Below are 15,854 nucleotides of genomic sequence, written 5' to 3' on the forward strand. Positions count from 1 at the left end.
TCTGGATGTAGATATCCATTTTTTTGTTGCTGCTGGAGAAGTAGCGTCCGCCTTCTGAAGTGATGCTCTCCGGGGGCATGTCTTGCTTTCCAGATTTCACTATGATTGAAGCAGAGACCAGTGACACATCTGTGCAGGAAGAGGGGGAGGAGGATATCAGCGGCACCCAGTTTGTATGCGAGACCGTCATCCGCTCACTGACTCTAGATGCAGCACCGGATCATAAACCCCCACAGAGGACCAAATGCCTACAGAGTAAGTATCAGCCCAGGCGCAGGCCATCATGGAAAAAAGTGAGGTGCAGAAAATGCGCCATTATCTGATGTGCATGCAAAATATGATGATTACCCCCCATTGCGGGACAAGAGGGAAGGGGTGATGCTGGAGTGGCTAGAGCAGAGAAACGCTACTCTGCTCCCTAATCCAGCCCCCCTTTCTGCCCCTCATAGGGAAAAGGGAGTGATGCAGGCGTGGACAGAGCAGATAAAAGCTATTGTGCTCTCTAGAGTTGATTAGCATTCTAGAGTAGCAGCAAAAAAATTAGAGAAAGTCGCCCTGCTGCCGAGTTGGTTGAGTGCCATATAATGGGCTTTTACTACATAAGTAGAACTGGAAAGAAATGGGAATAATCAGGATCATCTCATGGGCTTGAAAGGTCCCACTTTCTCTTGCAGGCTCCATGCAGACGTTACCGGAGAGCTTCAGCTATAACGTAAAAAGCGAAGACTGCCTGAGCACTGGATCCCACCCCACTCCAGAACGCACAAAGCTGCATGATGCCAATACCAATGTCCATTCTGCAGAAGGGGAGCCTTTGGGTGCATCAGGTAATAGACCTGGGGAAGACTAATACATGGTGTCTTGGAATACAATGTTTGTTTGTAAATTGTGCAAAGATTAAAAAGTCATGCAAAAGCTCATACAGGTGAAGGCCTTGAAATTGCAAAGAGGTGGAGGAAGTGTACGTGTAAGTCTTCTCACAGAACAGTGGCTTTAAAGAGTGGGCCATGTTTGCTAGAAAGGATAAAAAAACCCTAATATTCATTCTTCTGTGTCTGTAAGTGCTTTCTTCCTCATTTGAGATCACTTTCTTTCCATCCATAATCTAAGCAAGGCATTTCCTTTGCAGCAAACCAGTAGCCTGAAGGTTACTCTCTGTGATACAGTTCATGGGAATGTTAGTTTTAGAGTTGTGCTCATAAGTTTTTTGTGCTCATCTGTTTATTGTAAACCGATGAGATGTTCGCAGCGTTCACCGGTATATAAAAGCTTCTAAATAAAATAAATAAGTTTACATACCCTGGGCACAATTTGTAAGATGTGCAGCATTTTAAAAAAACATGAGTGATCAGACAAAACACATCTGTTATTTTTAATGTTTTTGCATCACAGAATAGCATAATCATTAAACAAACCATAGCCATAATGGAAATAATAAGAGTACTGTTAAATGTTTGTGCATTGATGAATATTTGGGCTGATAATATACACTTGTTGACACACAAAGGTTGAGATGGCAATGAAGGATAGGTATCCACACCTGGCCTTGTTTGCTTGCAATTAGTGTCTTTTGTATAATTAGTCAATGAGTTTCTTAGCTCTTGAGAAACCCTTGTGCATTTCATCCAGGGCAGCACTGACTTTAGTTATTACTGAAGCATGGGGAAAACAAAAGAACTGTCAAAGGATATGCGAGCAAACATAGTTCAACTTTATAAATCAAGAAAAGGATATAAAAAGATATCCAAAGTTCCTGTTCATACAAATCAGTCCAGACAAATGGGTCCCATATCCCTACCAGCAGATGGAGGCAGAGAACAAAACTTTGAGGCACTGCTACATATCCGAGAGTGCCACCTGCAGTCCCTCAATATTTCTCTGTCTCCAGCAGATAGTAGAGGTGCAAGAAAGAAGACAGAATTTACTGCAGTGCTCCCTAAGGTGTTAGGTACCTTTGTGGACCATCCCTCAGGTGGAGCCGGGCAAGCAGGGGGTTGGCTGTCCCCATCTGGCTTTAGCCCACTACTTCCAGAGGGTCTGATATCCAGGGGACTGGCTCACTCGTTCCCTCAGAGGTCTCCTCCTTCAGGTCGGCTTCCTCCTAGCAGGGAAGTATTCCTTTTCTTGAGTAATTAAGTTTAAAAAAAAAGTTAGTTTTTGAAACAGGAGCTTCGGTCGGGGTGGCTAGGGCTCTTTGTGCTTTAGCAGGAGCGGTTGGTGACGGAAGGAGGGAGAGTTTAAGCTGCTGTGGCCGAAGGGGGATCCGGGGGGACAGGCAGGTGATTCAGGTGTGTTTTTTTTTTCTCCTCCTTGAGCTGAGTTGGGCTGGTGCAGGCACGCAGTCCTAGGGGGCCACACGCGCAGCCTGCGTGCAAGCGCCTGAGCGGGGTTTTTTTCTCCTGCTCTGCCGCCGATTCTCCGGGGGACCCAGGGAGGCAGACATGAAGTCTTTTTAAAGCGTGCTTTTGATCCTCCAGTGCAGTCGCATGGCTCTGCCAGCAGACCACGTGCACAGTCTGCATGCAAGCACTGGAGCAGGGTTTTATTTTCTCTAAGACCGCCACTTTCTCCTTTGATTTAATGGTGCCAAAACCACGCATGACAGAGTGGTTGTAGTCCTTGTGCTCCGGCTGTGCTGGGGAGGGAGCCTCTGAGGATGCAGCCCTGGACAAGAGGGCCACTAAATCTTCAGGGCCCGTCCGTCGACAGCGATGAGCCGAAGGTGGTACAGTTGTTCCACAAGTAGGAATTAGGCCCCCTGATATCTGGGGTTCTGAAGGAGCTGTATATCGAGGTTCCGCGTGAGGTCTCCAAGTTTGGACCAGTGGACCCCGTCATGGTTGGCCTCAGGAGTCCAGCGAAGTCCTTTCCATTTCAAAAGTCCATGAGTGCCTTGCTGTTTAGGGAATGGGATACTCCTGACAAGGGCTGACGATCAACAGAGCCATGGATAAATTGTATCCTTTGCCCGAGGATGCCCTGGAATTTCTGAAAGTCCCGAAGGTTGATGCTTCTGTTTCGGCGGTAACAAACAAGACCACAATTCTGGTTTCCAGGTCTGCAGCTCTGAAGGACCTTCAGGATACTAAGCTGGAGGTGCACTTCAAGAAAAGTTTTGAGGTGTCAGCCCATGGTGTTTTGGCTGCTATGTGTGGCAGTTTTATGTTGAGGGCAGGCTTGCGCTGGGTGCAGCAGCTACAGTTGGATAGTTCTTTGTCTGACGCTGAAACTCAACAGGTGGAGCGGCTGGAGGCCATTGTGGCTTATAGTGCAGATGCCCTGTATGACCTCCCTCAGGGCAATGGAATCGGCGGTCTCAGCCCAGTGGCTGCTCTGGTTGTGGAATTGGTTGACCGACATTTCGTCCAAGTCTCAGTTGGGAGCCTTACTCTTCAAAGAGAAGTTGCTCTTTGGCAAGGACTTGGAGGAGATGATCAAGACTCTTGGTGAGAATAAGGTCCATAAGTTTCCAGAGGATAAGCCGAAAGGGAAGAGTTCCCTGTCATCTCGTGCCCGTTTCTGAGGGCATTCGGCCCTCCAGAACATCTGGAAGTATGCAACGGCAAGTCTCGAGTTGACAGCCATCTTAGAACCAGTCCTTTTGGGGGCATAGACCTTGTAGAGATGGCTCCTCTCAGGGCAGTGGGGGAGCCAAATCTGCCCAATGAGGCGAGGCTGGTCCACTCCTCGGTTCCTGTGATTGGGGGCCAGCTGGCTTTGTTTTACGAGGAGTGAACCAAGATCATGTCCGATCAGTGGGTCTTAAGCATGATAAGACAAAGTTATGCTTTAGAATTTGCTCGGCCGCTAAAAGATCAGTTTTTGGTCTCCCCATGTACTTACAAAGCAAACCTGGGAGCCATCGTTCCTGTCCCTCTAGAGGAGTGGGGGAGAGGGCGTTACTCCATTTATTTCATAGTTCCCAAGAAGGAGGACATGTTCCGACCGATCCTCGATTTAAAAAAGGTGAACATGGCCTTGAAGGTTCCTTGGTTCCGAATGGAAACCCTGCAGTCAGTGATTGCTGCGTGTACACAGGGAAGTATCTAACATCTTTGGATTTAACAGAGGCGTGCCTGTACATAGGGATTCGGCCCGATCATCAGCAATATCTGAGATTCATGATTCTGGGAGATCATTTTCAGTTTTGTGCTCTGCTTTTCGGTTTGGCGACAATGCCCAGGACCTTTACCAAAGGTAATGGTCGTGGTGGCTGCAGCTCTCCAGAGGGAGGGGGTAATGGTCCACCCCTACTTGGATGATTGGTTGATTCAGGCGAAGTCGGAAAACCTCTATCAGCAGGCAGTAGACTTAGTCCTTTGGTGCTTGCAGTCCTTGGGGTGGATAATCATTCTGTCCAAAAGTCATCTGATCCCTTCCCAGAGCTTGGAATTTCTGGGGGCATGGTTCAATATGAGGGTGAGGAAGGTATTCCTCACAGAGGAGCGGATTTCCAAGTTGCAAGGTCAAGCTCGTGGATTGTTGAAAAAGCAAGTTCCCAAGGTCTGGGATTACTTACAAGTTCTTGGGTCTATGGCTTCAACTTTGGATTTGGTTCCATGGGCGTTCGCTCATATGCATCCTCTGCAGTCAGACTTGCTGTCTCGCTGGGGCCTGTTGTCAGAGCAGTTTCAGCTTCCTCTCCCCCTCTCAGAATGTGCTCAGACCAGTCTTTCCTGGTGGCTCCTGCCAGACAAATTAAGATGGGGTATGACCCTGGACATTCCGTTCTGGACGATAGTCACCATCAATGCCAATCTCTCTGGCTGGGGAGCGGTGTGTCAGAACCGGTCAATGCAAGGGCAGTGGTCAGTGAAGGAAGCTTCGATGTCCATCAATCATCTAGAGACTAGAGTTGTGTTCCTGGCCCTGCAGGCATTTCTAACCCTGGTGAGGGGAAGGCCGGTGAGGATCTTGTCGGACAATGCGACCACATAGCTTACACCAACTGACAGGGGGGCACCAAGAGTCGAGCAGTAGCGCAGAAAGCCCGGACTTTGATCGACTGGGTGGAACAACATCTGGAACGGTTAGCAGCCTCCCACATAGCGGGCACAGACAAACGTGCAAGCGGATTTTCTGAGTCGACAACAGCTGGACCCCAGAGAGTGGGAGCTGTCAAAAGAAGCAATGTGCCTCATCAGTCAGAGATGGGGCGCACCATGCATGGACTTGATGGCAACCTTCCACAATGCCAAGGCCCCGCGTTTCTTCAGTCGGCGAAGAGAAAGAGGAGCGTAGGGGGTAGATGCCTTGGTTCTGCCTTGGCCAGCGGACGTCCTTCTGTATATGTTCCCTCCATGGCCATTAGTGTGCAAGATCGTAAGTTGCATAGAGGTTCATCCAGGCAAAGTGATTCTCGTTGCTCTGGAGTGGACGGACCGCTCCGGCTAGCTTATCTGCTGAACCTTCTACACCAAGGGTCCCGATTGTTTAGATCAGGCAGATCGCTTTTGTCTAGTGGCTTGGCTTTTGAGAGGCAGCGTTACAGAAACAAATGTTACTCAGAAGGCGTCATCACTACTCCTTTGCAGTCTCGAAAGACCTCCATGTCCCTGGCCTACACGAGAGTCTGGAAGGTGTTTGAGGCCTAGTGTTCTGGGCAGAGAGTGGATCCCATGAAAGCTTTGGTGGCACATGTCTTGGCTTTTTTGCAGGAGGGTTTGGTCAAAGGTTTATCTTTTAATTTCCTCCAGGTTCAGATGGCAGCCTTAGGAAGTCTTCGAGGTAAGGTTCGCAGCATTTCTCTGGCGGCTCATCCGGATGTGGTGCGCTTTCTTCAGGGAGTGAAGCACTTGCGCCCTCCGTTTCGGAGATCTTGCCCCTCCTGGAGTCTTAATGCGGTCCTAAGGGACATGTGTGCGCCTCCATTTGAACCTCTTGAGACAAGCGACTTTGAAAGACCTCACCTTGAAGGTGGTTTTCCTGGTGGCAATCTGTTCAGAGCACCGAATCTCCGAGCTTCAGGTGCTTTTGTGCAGGGAGCCCTTTTTGAGGATTTTGGATGAACGTGTATCCTTGAGAACGGTTCCGTCCTTTCTCCCGAAGGTGGTGTCGCCATTCCACTTAAACCAGTCAGTAGAGCTCCCATCCTTCCCGAATCTGAGTCCTATGACTCCTAAAGCTTAAAGAGTTATGACAGAAGTGAAGTATGCTTTGTTGCGGTACCTGGAAGTTACGAACAGCTTCCGTTTGTCAGATCATCTCCTTACTCTGGTCTGTTGCTAAAAAGGTTCATAAGGCTTCCAGAGCCACAATTGCAAGGTGGTTGAAAGAGGTGATTAGATCTGCATATATATATGCCATGGTCACCCTGTTCCGAAAGGGTTTTGGGCTCATTCTACTCATTCTCTGGCGGCTTCCTAGGCCGAGTGTCAGCAAGTTTCGCCACACAAAATCTGTAGAGCGACTACTTGGAAGTCGTTGCATACTTTCGCCAAGCATTATCATTTGGATGTTCAGGCACCAGAGGCCATGGGCTTTCGTGAAAGTGTACTTTGAGCAGGACTCTCTCAGTCCCACCCTGTTTAGGGAAGCTTTGGTACATCCCAGGAGTCTGGACTGATCTGGGTACGTACAGGAAAAGGAAAATTAGTTCTTACCTGCTAATTTTTGTTCCTGTAGTACCACAGATCAGTCCAGTGACCCACCCACTGGAGGAAAGGGAGATAGGAGAGTCTGCTCGATAGGTTGTTTTTAGTAATTACTCTGAAGAATGGCACAGTTTTTATTTTGTTAGTCCTGCACAAGGTTTGGTGTGGCCACGGTTTTTCAATTCAGGTTTTCCTCTTCCCTCTGCTCGTTCAAAGGGGTTAATTCTTGAAGCTGTTGATATGGATTTTTGCATTTCTGGCTTGGGTACAGAGAAATACTGAGGGACTGCAGGTTATGTTGCAGTGTCAGTAAAACTATCTCTGTCTCCTTCTGCTGGAGGGGAGGCACAACCCAGGAGTCTGGACTAATCTGTGGTACTACAGGAATGAAAATTGGCAGGTACGAACCAGTTTTCCTTTGAAACACATTACAAATAACAGATGTGTTTTTTGTTTGATCACTCATATTTTCTTAAAATGCTTCACATCTTACAAATTCTGCCAGGGGTATGTAAACATGAGCACAGCTGTACATAGAGTAAAATCCAGCTTTTTACTTCCTTTGCTGAAGGGCGTTTTGTCAGTTAAAGATATAGGAATTGTAAGCTGATTTTTGTCCATTTTCCTGCGGCTTGTTTTCCTTTGGCTGGAATCTGTGTGTGACCCTCTTGCTTTCTTTAATTAGAAAGGAACGTAAACCTTGTGGCAGTGAACAGCACCGAGCTTGGTGTAGATCTGGGGCAAGAAGAGGATGAGGATGACGTGAAGGATGAAGTTCAGAGCCAGGGGTCCTCCGCCTCATCTGAGGATTACATCATCATCCTCCCAGAGTGCTTTGACACCAGCCGCCCGTTAGGCGAGTCCATGTACAGCTCTGCCCTGTCCGAGGCGGGCTCGGCTGAAGCTGGACAGGCAAAAGATGCTGCAGCAGCGACGGGCAGAAACCGGCATCGGGCAGACAACATCAACGATATCCTCACAACTTCTCAGACCTTGGATGAAGTGCCCCTCACCCCGGAGGTGGTCACCCCATTTCCCCAACTGCCACAGTAAGCTCTCTTCCAGCCTGCTCTTCACAACAAGCAAGTCCCTTTCTTTAGCACCACATCCTACTGCTTTACCGCGTCTGTGATCATTGTGAGGGGCTGTCACTGGTTCTGCCTTGGCACAGAAATGATGCAGCTGCACTGTGTGCCCACAGGCTTTAGAAGATGGTCTAATTACATCCCATGTCCATCTTTAGGAGGGAAGCTGCTTCTCTGCAAGCCATGATGCTTTTTTTGTTAGCATAAGATGAAAAGTTTTTGAGATCCCCAGGCTCCCTTCTTCCTTCCTGTGTCAAGGAAGGAAGCTTTTTTGGATCAGAATCCTTCACTGCTTTGTGTCTCTGAAGAGATCCCCGGCAACATGATGAGATCCTCAACAGGGATATCATGATAATATGTATACTTAACTTGGCATGCACAGCACCGTGCTGGAAAACACACACGGTTATAGTAACCCCGCTTCATAGTGATTACAGTCTGGGTTTGAGTGCAGGAAGGTTAAGACACTTGCACAGGATCTCACGGTGAGCGATGGAGAGGGACACAGACGTGGTGTCACCAGATCCATAGCACTATCCCACATTGCCAGTTCTGTATTGGCTCTTCCAGACTTCCTGCATACTGTGTGTGTTGATCACATCCTCCCTGCTCGGCCCTCTGCCAGATGTGAAAAACCCAGAGGTGGTATACCCCAGGTCCCTTGTTTTGCTCATATCTGTCAGCTGTAGAGACAGTCTCTGATTCATACGACGGTGAAAACGAAATGCGTTCTGAATTTGACTGGCCATGAATCGGGTCTGTCTCGTGCAGCTCAGCCAGTGTTCTGTGTAGAGCAAGCATCAGGGCCAGTGTAACAGAGGGAAAACCAGGACAAATGCCTGGGGTCTGCAGGCCCGCTGTTTTTGGCCTAGAGCTGAAAGAAACGCCACCTAGCAGAAGCCTTTAGGCAGCAGCAATACTAAGAAAAATCTGCACTTGACCTGTTGGGGGATGCACGCTCACAGGCCCTGCAGCAGCCCCAGCTCATACATGGGCTTCCTATTAACAGGGAAACTCGTGTGGGTGGGACTGCTGCAAAGCCTGTGAGTCTGTCTGTCCCGCACAAGCCCCACACTAATTTTTCTTGGTATCACTGCCACCACCATCTAAAGACCTCTGCTGGGCCCAGGACGAGCCAAATGAGGACAGAAGGGGTCATGGGTGAGGGTAGGTAACAGGAGGGGAAAGACCTGGAAAGAGGCAACGAAGGAGAGGAGGATGAAGGGCAGAGATCAGGGTAGGGGAGGGGTGGGTGGGTAGAAGAAGAAGCACTTGGGAAGGTGAAAGCTCAAGGACTATGCTTTGGGGTAGGATGGAGCGGGCCAAAGAGCCATAGAGGTAAGGAGAGAGAGACCCTGGGAAGGAGTCATGAGAGGTTAGGTTAGGAGTAAAGGCTTGGGAGGGATAGGACCCAGGATAGGGCCTTGGGGCAGGAAAGCTGGAGATAGGAGGGAGAGGAAAAGGCCAAGGAGCATGTGTAAGGTTCAAAGGCTAAAGCTGGGGCAAGAAGGCTGAAGGACAGGAGATTGGAGGGGGGGGGGGGGGGAGATAGGCTTGGGTGTAGGAAGGACCCAGGAAAGCGCCATTGGTGGGGCACGGGGCACTCAAAAGCAGAAATTGAGTGTTGGGTAGGAGGGAGATGTCAAGGGGAAAGAGCATGAGGAGGAGGGAGAATCTAAGAAGGGGCCATGGGGTGAAGGAGGAGAGAGGACGGTTCTCAGCAAGGGAGGCAGCAGCTGCGGGAGAGCACCTGGGGGCGCATCAAGTATTGGAGATGGGGAGGTGCTGGGGTAGGAGGAAGAAAACCCAGGAAGGGAGCACAGGCAAGAGGAAGAGGAATGGGAGCTAGGGGGAGGGGGATGTCCCAGAATTGCCCTGCCCCTGCCTAACACCAGCCCTGGCAAGCTGATGGGACTCAGTTCCTGTTAAAGCCATTCTTTTTAAGGCACACTGTCAGATTTCATTAGAGCAGACCCTAATGGCTTTGTGAAAGTATCGCCCAATATCCTGGCAATGCTAGGAGGACTCTACAGGTCTTGAAGGAGTGACCTTTAGGTTAAAACAGTGGACTGAGGAGCAGGGAAACCAAGGTTCAAATCCCACTGACACTCCTTGTGATCTTGGGCAAGTCACTTTCTCCTGTTGCCCTCAGGCACCCACTTAGATTGTAAGCTTTTTGGGGGAGGGAAGAATTATACTGGAATTACTATGAATGCTGGAAGCCACCCTAAGCATTATTTGGAAAGGCAGGCTAAAAATCCAAATGTATTTAATTTGCCGTCAACTCTCAGGTTGGAAACAAATGAATGATGATGACTGTAAATACTTTCTCTTTTTAAAGGAACTCCGCGCCTCTCCAGGATCTCCCTCTGCCAGTACCAGAGTTGCCAGCTACAGAGATGCCACCAAAAGAAGGTGCAAGCTTCTGGTTTTGTCCTTTAAAAGTATAGCTTCCAGGTCCAGCCCTGGGACATTGTAGAGGGTAGAGAGCCTTGTGCCATGGAGGGACTCTTGCAGTGGGAGAGGGGCACTGAAGGAATTTGGTCTGTTAAGGAAACTGCTTCTGCAGCTCTCTCTGGTGATGCACCCATGGCCGTTCTCTAGCACAGTAGGACTTAGAACTAGCAATACCATCCTGAGGCCAGCAGGAGGCATCTAAGGTCTCCACAATCACCAAATCACCTCTGCTGTGCACTCACGGTGAAAGTCAGCACTCGAATTCCCTTACATGGTTGTGACTTACATAATAGGCCTGCTTTTAATGTATGTACTTTTTGACAGACTATCTTTTCTAAATAACAAACATTACAAAAGAGTTATGAACCAAGAACTATCTGTGGAAATGTGTTGAATTTAAAATGGCCAGAATATTTATTTATTTATTTTTTTTAACACCTACATTGGAGGCCTTGTTGCCTGGTTTGCTGCCGCTGACTTTTACCTCTCTTGTACTGGTAGATTGCAGCATGGATCATGGACCAGAACTGAACAGCTTTGAGCATCCAAGGTAACTTTTGTTGCTTCTGTCATGAGCGCTTCAAGTCGTTGCCCCTTTTCTTGGGTTTCGCATCCCTGCCTGTTGCAAAAATCTGGATACTAAGAGCACAACATGACTGCTGCTCCAAAGGATGAACTTCAGAATGGGGTTTAAAAAAAAAAAAAAGAAACCGGGTCAGGACTGAGAGAGAACGAGCCACCAACAAAAAAAAAAAAAAAAAGTACGAGTCAAGCATTTGGGCCATCTCAGTGGCAAGTGCCATGTACTGGCACAGAGTGACCTAGATTCCATTTCCAATCAGGCCTTTCATTCCCTGGACCACGCATGGGAAGCTGCAGAGGCTGCATTCACAGCCTCGAGGGTGCAATGCAATCTCCACTCTTTGCTCAGTGGCGACACCTGGTGGCCAGGTTTAGGGTCTGTGTTAGCAGAGTTCTGGAAGGACGCATGATTTGTGGCCTCCAGCCAAGGACTGGTGTCCAGTAAGGCTAGCTTGGAGGGGGGGTATACATATAGAGGTAGAGGCCTGTTCTGATTGAGCTGGAAGGTCAAAGAGCAGGAGGAATCTGCTGGGCGAAAAAAGAATGGACTAGAAGTACTTTTCTGCCAAAATGTTCACTTGTTATGTTTTTTCCTCTCCTGTAGTTAAGGGGGCAGTAAATCCTTGAGGGAAAGAGATTACTTTTACCCAAAGCTTGCCTCATGTTTATAAAAGAATGGTGGAGAATAGCTGAGCACTCCATGCACCTGTATTGGCTTCCCTTTTACGTGGATCGCAAGCTCACTTCCCTCCCTCCCTGCCACAAACAAAGTGAAAGGGAATGTGACTTGTGTGTTAATACACCCCCCAAATGTCTTCAGCAGGCTCCAGGGGAACAGCCTTGCAGGAGGCCTGGTGAAAGGAGCCCTGTCTGTTGCTGCCTCTGCCTACAAAGCACTATTTGCTGGACAGCCAACAACAACCCAGGTAAGTCTGGTGAATGTGTGTGTGGGGGGGGGGGGGGGGGGGGTTCTGTCCTGCGCTGGATTAAAGTTGCGGAGAGTGAAAATTGATTTAGACTGAAGCCTGTCTTCCTGCCTTGGCTACTGGCCAGTAAGAGTGATATTTGACCTCTAGAAGGGGAGAGAGGGATTACAAGAACAAATCAGTGGGCTTTACTTGTAACTCTCCTTAGTCAGAGCCTGAAGAGGTCTTCTCTCTTGTCTTACAGCTGTCAGCTTCTGCCTCAGCCATCGGTTTGTGTGTTTTATAAAGAGGTGCTGCCATAATCCACCGTGATGTGTTTGTGTCTTGTTGAGGTGTGTGAGGCTAGTCATCACAGATAGGAGAGAGGCCACGATAAAGCGAGTGAACACAGGGTATTTGGTCGGAATGATCATGGCATCCCCCTCCCGACTGTCTCAGCACAGAGACTCCATGATCAATCCGACTGAATGCCCCTCAGTACCTGCTGTTTCACCTATGCAGCTCAAAACACCCACTGGATTACTCTTAGCTCTCCTAACCATCGCCCAACTTCCCTTCAACTTTATAAAAATATCTTTCCCAGACATGCTTTACATCAGTGTTGTGCTGAGTGTAATTTTGATGGCAATCAGTACAGCAGCACCCCTATTTACATAGATCAAGAAATAGAAGTAGGGTTTTTTTAATCTTTATTTTGCCTTTGAAATGTTGTTTAAAGTATTTTAAACACTTTTTTCCATAAAAACCCCCTTGTAATTTTAAAGTTGTAAACTGGCTCCATTTTTTCGCAGGATAGGCTGATCCAGTCCTGATTTTACCCCGAGTACATGCAGCAGTCCCTGCATGCACTCGGGGTAAAACCAGGAATGGCTCTGCCTTCCTGATCCGATGGATCCCAGTTGGACTTTTACATTTTTTTTATTTTTTTTTTAATGATGATTCACCAGCGCTAGATTTTTAAAAATTCCCTTGTCCTGTATTGGTCCAGCCCGCAGGTACAGAAGACCAGACGGCGACCATGCTTGCCATACTCTTCGAAATGGGGTTCTGCGACCGACAGCTGAACCTGCGGCTCCTTAAGAAACACGGCTACAATCTGATGGAGGTGGTGACGGAGCTGATCCAAATGAACGATAACGACTGGTACACCAGCAGATACTGAGTGGGGAGCCAACGGGCCCAGGCCATGATTAAATAATTGAGCACAGTAACAGAACGACTTTTATTCTGTTGTTGAGGTTTGAAGGTCCAGAACTGTGATCTATCTCTCTCTCTCTCCCTCCTATACCGACCCTCCCTCGCCTCTTCCTTTCACACTTTGGTGAGAAATTTGGTAATTGTGTGTTCTCTGGACTTCAGCAAACATCTCAGTATCTAAATCAAAGCAAAGGGAAACAGACGCAGCCTTCCAGATGCGAAGTGTGAGGATGCCTGGAACTCTTCCCGTGCTCTCTCTTCGGGAGACTAGGTCCTGGGAACCTGGATTTTAAAATATGAGGCACCTCTGGGGATGTTTGCCCACCATTAGATATGCAAAAGGATGATCCTGTTTAAAAATTCAGTACAGAGAAAAGGAATCTACCGCCTTCCCGACCCTGATCCCCTGGGGAAAAAAAAAGATGCATGGGTTTAGGCCGAATGTGTGTTGGTTATCCATGCAAAACCTTTGCTTCTTCTAAAACAAGACCAGCAATAATCAAGATTTTTTTTCCAGCACCTTCTTTCTAAATAGGACACCACTCCTCCTCCCCTGCTTTGATTTACAAGTTGATGCTTCAAATGCATGCATGCAGCCATCTCAGGGATGGAGCGTGTCTGGCGTGTGCTTTTGATGCAGAATCTGCATGGCAACTCAACCAAGGATTTCTCCTTCCCCTCCACCACCGCTGTTGAGTAAACCAAGGGTGATAAAGTAACCCCATTCACAACAAAGCAGAGAGTCTGTAATAAAGGATATTTGAGCTCTTAGGGGTGGGGTCCTGTCCTCTGGTGTTCTTTTGAACACTTGCCCAGTCCCTCATTGATTGCTGCTGTAATCACCAGGCTACACCAGCTCCAAATGGCAGGACTGATTGCGCCTGGTCTCACCATTACACAAAGTCATAGGCCTGATAGTTCCACCCCAACTACAGCACAATAACTTGGGCTCTCTTCTGCCTTTTGCTGCCTTCACAGATAATTCTGTGGTTTTACCACTACTAGTTGGCGATGTCTATCTGTGTTCCAGCAGAGTTCTGACAAGTCTGAAATGATTGTACTGATCTCGCCTCCCATGGTTGCGGTGCCACCGTTGAATGGCTAGGGCAATCCCATAAGAGCCATGCTGGAGGGCACTGGAGCAGCTTCACCTCCCTCGGGAGGGAGCCCCGCTGATCGTACCCATGGAGATGAGCAGCCAGGGGCACCGGAAAGCAAGACAGGGGAGGCGGACAGTTGGGAGCACTGGACCAAAAGGCAATAAGAGGAGAGGGACAAAGCTTGATGTAGTAATTGAGAATGTAGATTTATACTGAGTATGTAAATAGGATTTAGCCTATGGGAGGAAAAGACACAACCGTGTATGTAGAGCACACCTTGGTGATGCTGGGGGGGAGGGGGGGGAAGCATGTCTCAGATCTTCTCTGCCAAAGCATCATCAAGGAGACCTAATAGTCCGCACTTATCCCCGCCCACCATCCTGCTTGGCTTGTGCTGTTTTGGTCCTTTATCAATGTCTTTAGACACCTGGATCCGACTTTAAATGAATCAGATTGACTACGAGCTCATACAGTCATGGCATTCACCTCCCTGGGCATCTCTGGGATTGCAGTGCCAGCTTGCCAACTTGCATAGATACTAGTGCGGTAAAACCAGGACCGATCAGACTGTCCTATGTGTCTATAAGCCATCTGTTGCCCACTAATCCTGAGTACAAGCCTCCTTTCATGTCTTTGTTATGATTTTAACTCAGATTTTTATGATAAGAATTGTGCATAAAGGTATCTCATTTTGCTTTTTAAAGTGTGAACACTGCATTGTTTCCTAAGGGTGAGATATTTCTTTTCTGTTCTGAATCGGGCCCAGGTCAGTAACCTCTAGGCTACTGTTGTTCCTGGGTTTTCTTTGCCTGCATCCAAGTGGTTTCACTTGGCTGGCAACCTGAGTGGGCAATCAAGCCAACTCGGGCATCCACGTGCATTCAGAGAGCCCGGTGCAGCCACAATACTAAGACCCATAGGTGACCTGAGATGTTTTGAAAAATGTAATATAGATGGAAATCACCTATTAATTAAGCTTAAATATTGTTGTTAAGACTGCAGATACCAATCTGGCTATATCAATAGTGTTTTCAAATTAGTCTGCTCTCTTTTTTTTTTTCTTTCTATTTTTATTAGTATAGAAATGAATTATAACAGGAAAACTCAATTGCTGAAAGCACTTTTTAAAGAAATACTTTATCAGCGTAGGAAAAAAATAATTAAAAGGTATTTAAAAAGAAAAATAGTAGAAATACAATTTTTTTTTTCACTTTTTGAAGTTTACAGCATAATGTTGAAAGTATCACTAATGGGTTCCTAGGTAGCTGTTGCTAACAGATGTGAACATTTTTCGTTTTTAAAAGTGGCTGCGGCAATAAAACAAATTCATTTACAGAATGTGGGTGCTCTGAGATTCTCTTCCTCCCCCCCCCCCCCCCCCCCCCATCTCTGCTCTCTTCACCGGAGATAGTCTCGAGCCACAAGCAATTTCAGTTTTCCAAGGTAACTCCTCTCCCCTGGGCCAAAGGCACAAAGTGTGAAAGAATTCTATAATTTACGTAAAACTATATTTTGCTGTTAGCAGGTTTTAGACTTTTTAGCACCCATGAAGAAGGATTGGTGCATTCTCTGCATGTCTTTTGTGATCCCATGGAGGAATGACTTTGTGTGGCTATAAAAATTTAAGAATATGTAAATAAAAAGAATTGAAAAATTAAAAAAAAACCAGTTTGAAAGGATGTGAAGTATGTGTGCTTTAGTATCTGGTGAATGAATTTGTTTGGAAATCGTCAGATGTATTTCATGCATTAATAAAGGCGGAAGGAAGGACAAACAATTGCCAGTATGGTTAAAAGGTGAGATGGAAGAGAGTATTTTAGCCAAAAGATCTTCCTTCAGAAAATGGAAGAAAGATTCATCTGAAGAAAATAGGAACTAGCATAAGCATTGGCAAGTTAAATGTAAACCTTGATA

At 47.4% G+C, this 15,854-nt stretch overlaps 1 protein-coding gene across 7 annotated transcripts in view; it reads left to right on the forward strand.

Moving 5' to 3' along the window:
- Positions 1-15,619, forward strand: part of NBR1 (NBR1 autophagy cargo receptor) — a 99,778-nt gene extending 84,159 nt beyond the window's left edge. For 4 of the 7 annotated variants that reach the window (XM_029574248.1, XM_029574254.1, XM_029574253.1 and 1 more), the window contains 7 exons: positions 94-255; positions 675-827; positions 7,279-7,642; positions 10,020-10,093; positions 10,637-10,685; positions 11,538-11,643; positions 12,632-15,619. In XM_029574248.1, the coding sequence (XP_029430108.1) occupies positions 94-255; positions 675-827; positions 7,279-7,642; positions 10,020-10,093; positions 10,637-10,685; positions 11,538-11,643; positions 12,632-12,805 (1,082 nt within the window). In that variant the 3' untranslated portion in view covers positions 12,806-15,619. Of the gene's footprint in view, positions 1-93; positions 256-674; positions 828-7,278; positions 7,643-10,019; positions 10,094-10,636; positions 10,686-11,537; positions 11,644-11,887; positions 11,945-12,631 lie in introns of those variants that run through there. The other 3 variants (XM_029574250.1, XM_029574251.1, XM_029574252.1) reach the window with 3 other exon arrangements.
- Positions 15,620-15,854: the final 235 nt, after the last annotated feature.

The sequence above is a fragment of the Rhinatrema bivittatum genome, chromosome 12, assembly GCF_901001135.1.
Source record: "Rhinatrema bivittatum chromosome 12, aRhiBiv1.1, whole genome shotgun sequence".
NCBI lineage: Eukaryota > Metazoa > Chordata > Amphibia > Gymnophiona > Rhinatrematidae > Rhinatrema > Rhinatrema bivittatum.